The following is a 13,709-nucleotide window of genomic DNA, read 5'->3' as shown; positions in this document are numbered from 1 at the left end:
CAGACAGACACAGAGGGAGAAAAAGGTGAACAACACACCTGAGGCCGGGTGTGGCGAGAACTGGCTGGGAGGGGAGGGGTGAGCCGGGGCCAGGTGTAGTAAATAATTTAAGAACCGGTTCTCTGCTCTAATGACCAGCTGGATAGGAGTGGCTGGGGGTTCATGTGACTGGGTGGGAGTGAGTGATGTTGAGTTGGCCATGCCCACCCGGTCACACCGGTTGTTAAATTATTGGCTCCCAGTGTTTTCTGTTGGAAAGGATTCAAATAGCTCTTTTGAGTGTTTAAGGTTGCAGACTTCTAGCATAGATGCAGGAACAACAACTATATTTTTTCTTAAGTCAGTATTTCCTGAATTCTTTATTTCAGCATTTCTTTGTTTCTGCAGTGGACCTAGCGGTGAAGTGGTGCGGATGAGCAGCAGCTTCACAAAGTCCTGCCGATTTCTTCAAGTCTGGAGGCTTTACAGGCCGAAAGTCACCCTGTAGGGGTAATGAAGGTAGAGGTGATGCTTCAGTGGTTGCGAGGAGAGCAGTCTTCTTGACTGACCCGAAGAAAACTCCCTGAACTGACCGAAAAGAAGACGGCTATTATGGCTGAACGGAAGCCGTGAAAACAGCTGAAATGGAAGTGAAGAAAGAAAAGATCTTGTAACAGTGTGCTCAGTCTGGGTAAGAATTTTTCTAACTTTTGCCATGGAATTTTCCCTGTGGGAAAGCACCCCCTGTGGAAAGTGGGACTCAATGGAGGTAAATAGCAGTGACTAAAGACCTGGAGCTACTGTCAAATTTGGTAAAGAAAGAAAAATGCAGTCAGAAGTAATTTTAAAAGGGACAGACTTGCAATGGTTAGCTCTTTAAAAATTAAATTATTTCAAAATTCTGGATTATACTCTTACTACTACCACCTTGACCTGATGAATTTTGGGAAACTATTGGAAAATATTTTTATTTGGAGACATTTTATTTGCAGCAAAAGTGGAGAAAAAAAGTAACAGTGACACCTGCTGGCCATGAAAGGCAATATAAAGCTAGAAAAAGTGGATGAAGTGAAAATTGTTTTGAGCAGGATAGATTGGCTGGACTAAACACCTGCAACTGATTATACTTGGTGCTTGGAGACAGACTGTGAAGACATTCATTAGAACCTTGGGGATTATAAATAGGTTGGACAATGTGTGAGTATGAAGTAGTTTGGAATTATGAAACAAAGTGGAGACTGTTATTGAATTTAATGTGAAATCTCCTCCGCTAGGTTTGAATTTCCCGCTGGGAAGGGTTGCCGGCACGGTCTAGAAATTGAGATGGAAACAGCTGCTGAAAGCAAGACCTCCTTTATTTATTGCAGGAAGGGATACAAGTGGCATGAGTGGTAGCGAGGACACAGATTCCTGGGCTAACAATCTGACTGTGAGTAACTGGATGTTTTTATACCCTTTTTCCTTTAAGAATAGCTTTTTTGTTTCTATTATATTTAATGGTTTGTGCCTCGTGTGATTCCTGTGCTTAATGGATTTATTCCTTATTTGGAATTATTCGTAAGGCTGATGGGGAGTGCTTGCTAGGGCTTGATTGGATTTCTAATTTAATCTTATCTGTCCTAAGTGTCTTTTGAAACTGGTATGGTGTTCGTGATCGATCTTGGGTGTCTCCCTCTTTGCTTCCCTTTGTTGTCGTGGTCTGTTGCCTTAGGTGTTTTGTATTTCTTTATGTTTTCCTATTTTTGAATCTTTTAATTACTCTATTTCTGTCTTTTCCCTTCTGGGCTATTAGTTTCTATAAGGGGTTTCAATGTTCCTCATTCTAATGTGTTTATGCTGACTTTGAGGTTACTTCCTGATCTCAATGTTTGGAGCAGCAGCTTCTTGTGATAGCACTTGACTGTGATCTGTGTTTTTTTCCTGGCCATTCCTACTGTATTTATCTCTGGGATTAAAAGTTTTCCTTATGGTTTGTGTGTCTCTTTATGTTCCCTTCCTACACTGTTAAGGGACTAATTAATGGAGTGATTGTCTGAACTGCTCTAATATTGGCTATCTTGGTGAGACATAACTAGGATATTGGGATTCTGACAGATTACGGAGTAAAATTTTAAATTTATTAAAATAAGTTAAAATGAGACTGCAAGGAGAAATAAATACCTTACTAAAAGAAATATTATTGACCCTCCAAGGTACGCAGGAAATGATGACAAGGAACCATAGGGGGATAAAAGAATTGATACATGATGTAGTTATGAGACCAGGAAACTATGACCAAAAGACATTAAACAACAAACATGAAACTCAGGAAACAGAAAATAAAATAGAAAGACCAGAGGAAAGGACAGGAGAGGGAAAATGATAAATGATACAAAAAGATAAAAAAGAAGAGACAGTCAAAGCTGAAACAGAAATGGTGAATTATACTTTTAAGAGATTAAAAGTTAGAAGGAGATACACAGAAAGACACCTCTGAGGTGAGGAAAAGATCATTGAAAGGTGTATTGAAGATTCAAAAGAATGAAGAAGGGAAAGGGATAGAAGAAATACTTAAACAAGAACGAGATAAGAAGATAAAAGATCCCATGGGAGTATGGGAGATATGCCAAGTAGTCAACAAGAGTTGAGATAAAAAAACGGACAAGAAATGAGGGATAAATGCAGAATACTGTTTTAACATAGATCATTATACAGAATGATGCAAATACTTCAAAAAGATGATGCTAGAAGGGCACAGTGGCTAACACGGCATATTAACAATTCCTCCAGGGTAAGTATTACTTATTGCCTGTTGAAAAAAACCCCTCCCGCCGCAAAACTTTCTCTTAAGCCAAAATTTACGTAGAATTTCTAGTTGGATGCCGACTTCGTGAAGTACAGCTAGCAAGCAGTAGTCAGGAATAATAATACAAATTATAAACATGTTCATTCTTTTGGCATTAGAATATGTTCTGAAATTACACTTCTCCGGAGTGGTCTATAATATAAATATACTCGCCAGATTATTCCCCGCCCCCCGTAACATTTAGATTTGAATCAGCAGCCATTTTCTATCCCTCTAATTATTTCCCAAATAACAGACATAAAACAATTACTCATTTCCGCGATGTAAATTTCATCTATGTTTAAAGCCTGTATCTTTTATTTTATGCAATGGGCATTGATAGCTATTCAACGAGTTTGTCGCGGGGATTTCTGTGCCTTTCCTCGCGCTGGATGCTCGATTATTCCTCTTCGACTTCTAGTGTCTGCTTCACTGTCTCCCGCTTCCCCGTTTCGACCAATAGCCTCGCACCAACGCCAATAATTGGAAGCGGAGTTGATTGGCTAGATCTTCTTGAAGAATGGCGGCCAACGTGACTACCAATCCGTCCCAGCTTTTGCCGCTTGGTAATGAAAATCATGCCCGCGTGTATGGGTGGCCCGGTGTGCAAATCGGAAGATTAGAGTAGGCTTGCCTGAGTGCCTTTTGCAAATGACAGAGGGTGTAGAAAAAGTCCAGCTTGTGATGCGGGATCGAAAGCAGAGGAGCACTGCTTTTCATGGGCATGGGTCCCCTTTAATAGGATGCAGCCTTCCGTAACTCCCGCCAATGGGCCTAATGTTGACTATTCTCGCAGTAACGCGTCAGAAGGGCTCCAAGTTGGTCAAAGCTGCTGAAATTGAAGTGGTTTCTAAGCAAGAGATAGAACGAAAAAGAAATATTTGGATTATATCAGGCTGTTGGTAGAATGGGATGGTATATCAGTGAAAGTAAAGTAAAAAACTGCACAGATAAAAAGAATCGTTCTCCCATTCTGCTGTTTTCATTCTAAGGTTTGAGGCAGATGAGGCTCAAGAGCCTCTAGCAATAGAGGACAGTTTATATTATAGGTGACAATTAATTGCTTTCTCCCCTGTAGGCATAGTGTAAAGGTTTGAAATCAAGTTTTGTATTTAAAGATAATGGGAAGCATTTTACAAATATACTGCATTTTATATTATAAGCATACACAATAAAGTATTTTGAAATATAAAAGAGATTCCAATTGGATGGGGTACGAGTTTATTCATAAACTTGTGCTTGAAGTTATAACCTTTCTTCCTTTTGCAAAATCTCTTGATAATCAATATAGTGATATGTGAGAAAGATAAGATTTGAAAGAATAATTGGAACAAGAGTATGTTGTTCGGTTTCATGGAATAATGTTTAACATTTTGTACCTGGGTGGATTTTATGAATAGTGTGGGTAAGGAAAATAGAGTGTTATAACAGTGTCCTATTCTAAATAAGGATTTGGGTCACGGAAGCTGGATTGGTTATGACTAAAGTCACAACTCCATTCTGAAAGTATACTGTCTAGGTTCATCCAGCTCCTAAAAGGAACCCACATTAAACAGCTTTGAACATTTTGAAGGAGATTTTCCCTATGAACCATTTTTGGCATTCCTTTTGTCTTTTTCTGTTAGAAAAAAACAAAGCAACTGAAGCTCTAGCTGATGCCTGAAGCACTGGTTCTTTGATAACCAACTTTTTGCAACCTTTAAAAGGGAATCAGTAGAACACTATAAACGCACTTCTTCAATATATAATAGCTTCCCAGTAGAGGATTGGTAGAGAAGAAAAGAAGCTTTGCTTGTGAGCTCATGGTCATGGACAGAAATTGCATATATGGTATAATAGTTTATAGGCTGGTTGCTTTCATTCTTTTCCAAGAATAAGGTGGGCAATAGCATTGTTCCTACTCATCCTGAACGGGTAGATTCCTAAGTTATAAGACTATCCTTAGCTCCTTTGTCATACTGTCTCCTTTCCCCTCTCTGTTTATATACACTTACCACACAGGCTCATACATGAAGGAAAAGATTCATTCATCTGAACTGCAGCACCACAAATGAAATAGCCTTCATCACAGAGCTGTAAATAGTTTTGCAGCAGTCCTCTTACAAAGCAAAAAATATTTGAGGAAAGAATTAGTTATGTGCAGTTTCGTGTATCACTGTTACTTTGCTGTTTGCATAATTGCTCAGTTGAGAATGAACTCCCATGAAGTTCATTCTTATTTAATTAATTTTGAATGCATAGTCTTTTTTGTTTGAGAACTCAAACAAATCAACAGTATGGCTTGCATTTTCCCCCTATTGTAGCAATCCCAGGAATGGTCAAGTGGAGAGTATTTCCGATTTTGCCATCCTACATTGTAACCCATTTTGTTGTGCTGTCATTTTTATTGTAATTTATGACTATTATACAAAAATGTGTATAATTCAAAAATGAAACGTTTGATTTTATTTTATTTTTTTTGGTTTTAAATCCATTCTTTCCCGGACAACCAGAAAATACATCAAGGTATAAGTGCATACCTTGGGTCACGACTGTAATCAATTCCAGGACTTTGGTCAAAACCCGATTTGGTCGCGAACAGAAGCGAGACTGACAGCGCATATGCATGCAGTTTTGCACATGTGCGGAAGGGTAAATCGCCATGGCAGGGAAAATCACCGTGGCTGTACTGATTGGCACCTGAAGATCTGTTCACGGAGAGAAGCAAAAATTTTCTCAAATTTTTGGTCGTCGCCGAATTTGGTCGCGAACATAAGCGTTTGTGACCTGAGGTTCCACTGTATAATAATAGCATTTATATTAAAAGTTGATGTAGCACGATGTAGACATTTTAAATGCAGTGTTTTGAATGTACACTATCTGGGAGATAATATTTCTTTTAAAATATTAATATCTGTTTTTCTATGCAACAGAACTGGTAGACAAGTGTATAGGCTCTCGTATTCACATTGTAATGAAAAGTGATAAAGAAATTGTTGGCACGCTCCTAGGATTTGATGATTTTGTCAGTATCCTTTCTATACCTATTTGGGAGCTTTTCTCTACTTTTTAAAATTAATTTTTTCAACTGTTGTTTCTCTAGAAAAGAGTTTTTGTAAATTAAGATGAAATAATCTGCAAATATCTGTTGAGTATTTAGTTTTTGTGAGAAATTCTTATGTTTTGGAAGTTCTATATGCAGGAAGTCCTTGACATAAGGCCACAAATAAGTCTGGAAATTTGATTGTAAGTTGCTGTGGTCATTAAGCAAGACACCTTATAATCACCTAGCTCAATGATCATAAGGCCAGTTCTCTCCATTGTAGTATTCAAGTGACCATGCATGGGATACCTTAAGGAATGGGGGAGGCCCATAACCCACCAGCACATGGCAATATGAGTTGAGAGGACTCAACTAGCTAGGCCACCAGTGCATGGCCTCCCCCTCTCCAACTCCCAACACTCCCAGGATTCCTTCTCCCTGCCCCATCACTTCCAGGTTTATCTTTCTCTTCTGCAGCTGCTGACAGGTTCGCCTAGCCAATGTTGGCCAGCAAGAACAAGGCAGGCTTCATCAAGGTTAGAGAGGCAATGTTTCTCAAGGCTGTCCAGGAACAGAAAGTTAGCCAGCTGTTTCTAGCCAATTGTGAGCTTTCTAGCCAATTGTGAGCTTTCTAGCTGGCTGTGCCTTGAATAGGCTGGTTCTGTCTGTCAGCAGCTGCAAGGAAAGTAAGTAACCCAGGCATGGTGGGAAGAAAGAAGGCTGAGGCCTCGGGGTGGGAAGAGGAAGTCCATGCAACAGTGACCTAGCTGGTCAAGGATTTGTGGCCTGCAGCAAATTTCTGCACAGCACCAACTGGGTAAGGCATTCTGGCCCATAATGGGAAGGGGGAGTTGCAGTGTTTTCATAGTCATGAGAGTGGGGACAGTGCAGCTGTTAGAACTTTAGATAGAGGAAGTAGGTTCCTTCATCAGCACTAACATAATTTTGAACAGGCGCTGAATGAACAATTGTAAGTCCAGGAATATCTATAAAGTTAACAGAATATATAAAATATTTCAAGGCCATGACTGAATACTGTATATACTGAGCAGCTGAAAGGCTGTCAAGGCTTGCAAATTTAAGTTAATATTTTTGATATTATAAAAATAATTTAATTTATTTTGCAGAAAAGTTAATACTTTTGTGGTGACTTATTATATTTTTCTTAACAACAAATTCCAGACATGGTATTAGAAGATGTCACTGAATTGTAAGTATTGCTTCTCTGGCTTATAACTTCAACAGATTTTGTGTTTGTTTTTTGGATCAGCAATTGTCTACTTTTGCTCTTTTCTAAAGTTGCCCTTTTATTCCTCTAATATCGTAGATTTTAATTTCTTTGATACAATATATTTATTAGCTAATAAACTTTCGGTATTGGTTGAGAATTATTTTGAATAGCATGTTCTAATTATGTTTTCATACATATTTTAAAAAGTAGTGCGTAATATTTTCTCTATTTAAAAGTTTACATACCATATTTTTTCGAGTATAAGAAGCTCCGAAGTATAAGACTCACCTAACTTTTGCGGAGGTAGGAAAACAAAAGAAAAAAAAAAGCCTCCCGACCAGCTGTTTCAGGCTGCAGGGATTGCCATTGCCTATTGCCACCTCCGGGCACCCCATTTTTGGCCTCTGTGTGCCCCATTTTCCACTGTTCCAGACAACAGGAATCGGAATGGGCGGAAAATGGGGTGGCGGGAGGCCAAAAATGGGATGCGTAGGCCAAAAATGGGGCACATGGAGACTGCAATAGGCAATGGCAGTCCCTGCAGTCTGAAACAGTTGATGGTTGGGAGCCCGAACCAACCGACAATCAGCTACTTGTGCTAATCAGGCTGTACTGAAGCTGAAACTGGCTATTTGTTTGCTGCAAGGAGGCAAATTGCTGGGAGGCAGAGGCCAAAGGGTGGGGGCTGGCAGGTGGGCGGGACTACATTCGGTATATAAGAGGTACCCAAATTTTCACCCTCTTTTAGGGGGAAAAAGTGTGTCTTATACTTCAAAAATACAATATATATTTGCCAACTACATTCTATTCTGTCCTTCTCAATATTATAGTGCAAGATTTTTTAAATTCAGGAAATCTGATCTTGAGGAATCTTGTCTACGAAGAAGCATGTTAGTTAAAAAAAATTATTGAGAACAGAAATATTGGAACAACATCAACATTACAAGAGAGTACAAAAGCAGGCAATTGCAGGCAATGAAATTGGGGGTAGACAGTATCAAGATGGAATGGATTTCCTGTTGAATGATGTAGAATCTTTTAGAGAATTGTTAGTACATATATTATTAAAGGTTAAAAGATTGTTATGGTATTGCAACTTGAGATAGGGATATCCCTTCTGGTTTAAACAATACTTTGAGATACTGCTTTATTAGGCAAGCCAATAGTTGAACTAAAATTGTAAAAAAACAAGGGGGTTTCTTTCCACCTCTGCCTGAGAGTTGCAGTTGAAGATGACATTTAGCTCCTGTTAGATTAGCATTGTTCTGACCAAGGCTTCCTGAGACACCAACAAACACATGTTAAATCCAAAACCCTTAGTTCAATGGCTGTGAATTATCGTCATTCACAGCCCGTAACGAGTCTCAACCAGTTATAAATAGTCCCAAAGTTCTTTGGGAGAAGTCTGATAAGAATGCACCTTTATTTATTTGAAGTGCTGCCAACGACTAAAGTACCAATTAGTCTTTCAAAACCAAACAGAGCACAAATTCACCATGGAGCTTTTAGGTTCCAAACCGACCAGAGCAAACAATGTTGCTTCCTGCAAAGGCTCCTGTCCCTTTGCACTTCCTTTATATCTTATGGGAGGGCAATCACCTCCAAGCCTTACTCCTGAGTTGCCCCTTTTGTCTTAACTGCTCTTGCCTTCTGGCAGCTCTGCACACATGCACTGGGAACAGGCTCCCCTTGTTCCTCTGCCTTGCTGCAGTCAGATTCTGGAGGCTTCTGGAGTCAGCACATAACTCCCAGATGGCTCTGTCCCCATCTCTGTATCGGATGTAGGACCATCGTCCAAATCCTCCCCAGACTCCCGGACTTGCCCATGTTTGTCCCCACCTTCCAATTCTGCTGCTGTCTCCGCAGGCTGCCAGCGGACCACAACAAGCATACTGTATATACTTCATACATTATTTAAAACATTAAGAGTGGCTGTAGAAAAGAGAAATTTTAACATATATGGTGGATGTCTGATAAATTAGTACTGTTCCGGCACAAAGGTAAAGGTAATTATATGTTAATATAACAACATATAATCAAATGCTCTTAGCTATGCTTGTATTTATTTATAAATCAAATACCTTATTTTAAAATGAAAAGCTGCTCTATTTACTTTTCTGTAGAAAAACTAATTATTGCTCAGGATTGGATATTTCTTAATTGATTGGGTCTCAGTTGTTTTATTAGAAAAAATACTAATAAATATAGAATAATAAACTTGTAAATTTAAGGATCACACTTTTATCAAATTTAAATATAAGCAAGTGCAGATTATGCTTAATATGTTAATCGCAAGTCACAAATATGTCAGCTCTTGTAAAATATGAAAAATATAAACTATTGAACTTTTTTGTTAATAGTGCTTTTTCTGTTTATTTTATTTATCCCAACAATTCTTGTTTAATTTGTTCTTTTATACACTGCTATTAAGTAAAAGAAATACATTTTAAAATTAAGAAATATGACTATCCTGGAATATAAAACATGTAACTGGACAGAAAGTCTTCTGATTTTAAGGAATGAATCCAAGTTTGAAGTTCACTATTTTTACAAAGTCTTTGGGTTCTAATGATAGCACAGTATATTGCTGTGTGATTTAATTATAAGCTTAATTCTTGATGTAATTCTATATAGATATTTATTACATTGACCTAAGCACTAGGAGACTCTGACTTCCAGGTGTCCTTTATGCATGAAAACTGTCTGAATGACTTTGGATCAGTCACACTCTCTTAGCCCCCTCACAGGATTGTTACTGTGGGAAAACAGGAGGCAGGAATATTAGTTATATTCACTGCTTGAGTTGACCAAACTAAATGGGGTAAATATATAAGGTTTAATTTTTTTTCTTATGTTTAGGTTTTTTTCTTTCCTATATAATCATGATTTAATGTATTTATTTCAGGAATACAGTTTTTTTTAATGCTTCTTTCCTGAGATTAATTTTAATGGAGGTTTGTTGGGTTCCTCTGGAATATTTATTCTGTTTCTGTAATGTTAATAATTGTATTTTCTATGATGACTTTTTGCACAAAGTATTAATTGGTAAATACATTCAAAATACTGGTATTTGTTAAAAAGGAAAGTGTACTACTAATGCTTCCAGTGGGCCTGTTTGGTTTATCTTATTACTGCTGTGTTGGGACTGTTCCAGCAGGATTGCTTCCCACATTGTTCTGTGAGCATGAAAGCAAAATCATGACTTGCATTGCATATTGTACTAAGCCAAACATTTTTTTATCAAGTCCAGACAATAAAATATGTTAAATTACCCCCAAATAATATGCCAAACCATGAACAATGTTAAACAGGCTAAGTGTCTATGTATCACACAAAGTTACTAAGACATTATATTATGACTTAATTCACTGTGTGAAACAGAATAGACAGGAGAGCCTGAATATCCAACATCAGCACACAGTGATGATTTTAACATGGGAAATAGCTGCTTCATTGAGTCTTTCCACTTAGATCAAATAGATATATTTGTGTGGCAGGTAAAATACTGCATAATGCATGCCAGAGTTAATAAGGCTGGAATTGTATTAATTCAGCCTGTTCTTAGAAAAGGACCATTAAATTTGGTATTAATGAAAATGTGTTTTATGTAATAAAACACTAATACTAATTTTTCATTAAAAAGCTAAACTTTTGATGAAGCATATCTTAATAAAACAATCTTAATAGTTTTCTTTTTTTGTTAACATATTCTTTGTTTCAATCATGCTCAACAGTGAAATAACACCTGAAGGAAGAAGAATCACAAAGCTGGATCAGATTCTGCTGAATGGAAACAATATAACTATGGTAAATAATTTGTGTTCTGTAGTTTCTTCCTTAAATTGTTACTTATCAGTTCAAACGGCTCATGAAAGACTGGTATTTTTATTGTTATGAACAACATTTGGAAAATAATACCATTAGAAAAAATAGAGTATGTTGATACAACAAGTTGGAGCAAGAATGAATGTTGGCATTGTTCAGGATTCCTGCTTCAGGGAGGTAAAATTCTATTACTGTGTTTTCCCTCAAAATAAGCCCTATCCAAAAAATAAGCCCTAGTTTAGAACATCATTAGCAGGGGTAGGGAGCTGAGCGTGGCCAACAGAGGCAAAGAACATGTGTGTGTGGGTCAGTGGTGTCCAGAAGCAGCTGAAGCCTGCGCAAGCCCAGTCCCTCCATGCAAAGGTGTGAGGAGGGAGGCATGCCAGCTGTCCCACCATCTATCTTTGTGGAGAGTGTGGCAGACCTAGAGGACAAGGTTGGATTATGGGGGCTGAGAGTGCCGGCGCCGCAGCATGGCACCATTATTGCCCCACCACTTACTTTGCCTCACAGCGGCAACACCAGCAGGGGGTGGTGGTGAGGGAGGCACATGATGCAGCCCACCAGACATGCCTTCTCACCCACCCTGCACCTCTCTACTTGTTGGTGCTGTTGCTGCAAGGCAACAGGGATGGCATCATGCCACGGCCCCTGCACGCTCTGCACCCACCATCCAACCTGATGCTCCAGCTCTGCAGCACGCTCCATAAACACAGACAGTGGGATGGTGGCTGGGAACGATGGAGCTTTTCATCCCTCACCTCAGAAGCAAGGAGAAGGAGAGAAAGGGAGAGCGGTCACTCGAGGGCTGCCTCTTTGGCGCTGTTCCCCAGCCCTGCGGAAACCCAGAGCCAAAGGGTCTGTTTCTTGCAGATTTATCCCAACCCCACCTTTAAACCTGGCCTCCCTCCTTGGTGGGATATGGAGCCTAGCTTGAGCTGAAGCAAAAGAGAAAAAGTGGGGGAGGGGGGAATAGCCATGCAGCTAAGGACGAAGGGCTCACCTGCCTCTCCATGAGAACTCTTCGGAGACACAGCATGCAAATGTAAAAGCTGCCCCTTCCAAGTTAGCAGCATTGCCTGGGCTGTGGCAGCAGGGCTGTTTTTTCATCTCCCTGGGAGTGTCTTGCCAGCATCTCCTTGATGCCCCCCCCGCAATTTTGAGAGAGGATGAGAGAGGGGGGGAACAAGCAGAAAGGATGACTGGACTTGCGATTCTTTGTTTTGATTCGCACACTCTGTCTCTTTTAGAGGTCTTTTGAGAGGTGGATAAACCCCTTAGAAGCCTCATGGAGAGGGGGGCAAGCCCCTCATCCTTAGCTGCTGGATGGAGAGCTAGGCTGGGCTGGCACAGGAGAAAGCTGAGGGAGAAGCTAAGGACAAGGGGCTATCCTGCCTCTCTGCGAGACCTCTCAGGAGACATGGCATATAAATGTAAAAGCTGTTCCAAGCTAGCTGGAACACCTGAATCAAAACAAAGTGCTGCGAGTCTGGGTGCCCTTCCCATTTGTTTCCTTTTCAGGGAAGCATTTAATATAGTAGCAGATCAAGCCAGGTGTTACTCAGATCACATCCTGGGCAATATGGAAGCCTTCTCCCTTCCAAAACATGCTGAGATGTGATTTGAAAAAAACACCAGCTTGACCTGCCGCCAATATTGAAATGCTTCCCAGCTCTTTCTTGAAATGTGCTTGCAGCAGCTGTCTAAAATGCGCCTGCAGTGTCTGCTGGACACGAGTGAGCAGCCCTGTGTCTTTGCCTACACCTGCTTCCAGTGCCGCCTGCAGCAGTCCCAATTGCTGTAAGTGAGCGGCAAGCACGTCGAAAAAGTAAAGTGGGACTTGCCCACCGACCCTTGCACTACAGTGAAGGCAGAGAAATGTAGAGAAGAGCCACTCTCTCTCTGGAAAAGAACCAGGAGGTGTTTCAATAGCAGGTCAAGTGAGTTTTGGAAGGGAGAAGGCCGTGCTGGGGTTTGCACAGCAGTGGTGAGAGACTGCAGGATTTATATTTATTTTATATTTATTTTTATCTCCCTTCCAAAACAAAATCTTACTTCTTTTTTCTCCAAACAGTTGGTTCCTGGAGGAGAAGGACCAGAAGTATAAATATTCATTTGACATCACTGCAAGAAGTTTTGTTGCATATTCTGTTTGAAACATATTGCTAGAATATGTTCTGAAATTTGTTAAATTTCTGTTCTTACATGTCATAGTGATATTTAAATATAACATAGTTTCTTTTTCAAGGATGCAGCATCTTTAATAATAGTTTTGTACATTAAAATCATGACTTTGTTGTAAAAACAAAATTAATTTGCTATTAAGGGCAAGAAAATAAAATGTTTTTTTTAATTCTGATTAGTATGTGGTTTATGTAAGAGCTTGGAATCAAGTAGATGTAGTTGTTTCAAGCATTTCTACTTCAAATTAAGGGATTACAGAGTTGTAAATAGGGATTTGAGGGTGAAGGATTAGTATTTTAAATAATAGAAAATATACCATTAAATACATAAAATAATAAAATCGTGATTCCAAAAGCTTATTTTATTTCTCTTATGAGTTTCCCTTTAATTAATTTTTGTACTCAAAAGATATGGTTCTTTTCTCCTTGAATGAAAACAGAAATTGTTATTTGAGGAAATAATAAATGAAAGAGAGATTTTGATCTAGAGCACTAGCCCAGAAGACTGATCAGGTAATCCTCATTTAACAACCATAGTTGTTGTTATTAAATTCTGAGATTGCTAAGTGACATATGACTATTGCAAATTTAACACATTGCTTTCAGATTGTTTCTTAAGTCATTGTGAGTCGCTAAGCAAAACAT

At 39.1% G+C, this 13,709-nt stretch overlaps 1 protein-coding gene across 3 annotated transcripts; it reads left to right on the top strand.

The window, feature by feature from the left end:
* The first annotated feature begins 1,049 nt into the window (after window positions 1–1,049).
* LSM5 (LSM5 homolog, U6 small nuclear RNA and mRNA degradation associated) lies at window positions 1,050–13,240 on the top strand. 3 transcript variants are annotated; one of them, XM_087918086.1, is made up of 7 exons: window positions 1,050–1,176; window positions 1,347–1,408; window positions 3,267–3,369; window positions 5,716–5,811; window positions 7,008–7,035; window positions 10,791–10,863; window positions 12,956–13,240. In XM_087918086.1, the coding sequence occupies exons 3-7, from the start codon at window positions 3,324–3,326 to the stop codon at window positions 12,986–12,988; spliced, it is 276 nt and encodes a 91-aa protein (XP_087774212.1). In that variant the 5' UTR covers window positions 1,050–1,176; window positions 1,347–1,408; window positions 3,267–3,323; the 3' UTR covers window positions 12,989–13,240. The 3 variants fall into 3 exon arrangements, with proteins under 3 accessions (XP_087774212.1, XP_087774211.1, XP_087774213.1); XM_087918085.1 differs by having other exon boundaries at window positions 3,147–3,369; XM_087918087.1 differs by lacking the exon at window positions 3,267–3,369.
* The last annotated feature ends 469 nt before the right edge of the window (window positions 13,241–13,709 follow it).

Source organism: Pseudonaja textilis, chromosome Z, assembly GCF_049901715.1.
Source record: "Pseudonaja textilis isolate UNSWEBS1 chromosome Z, rPseTex1.2, whole genome shotgun sequence".
Classification (NCBI taxonomy): Eukaryota; Metazoa; Chordata; class Lepidosauria; order Squamata; family Elapidae; genus Pseudonaja; species Pseudonaja textilis.
Note: the sequence above shows the minus strand (reverse complement) of the source record. Positions and strands in the feature narration are given on the sequence as shown.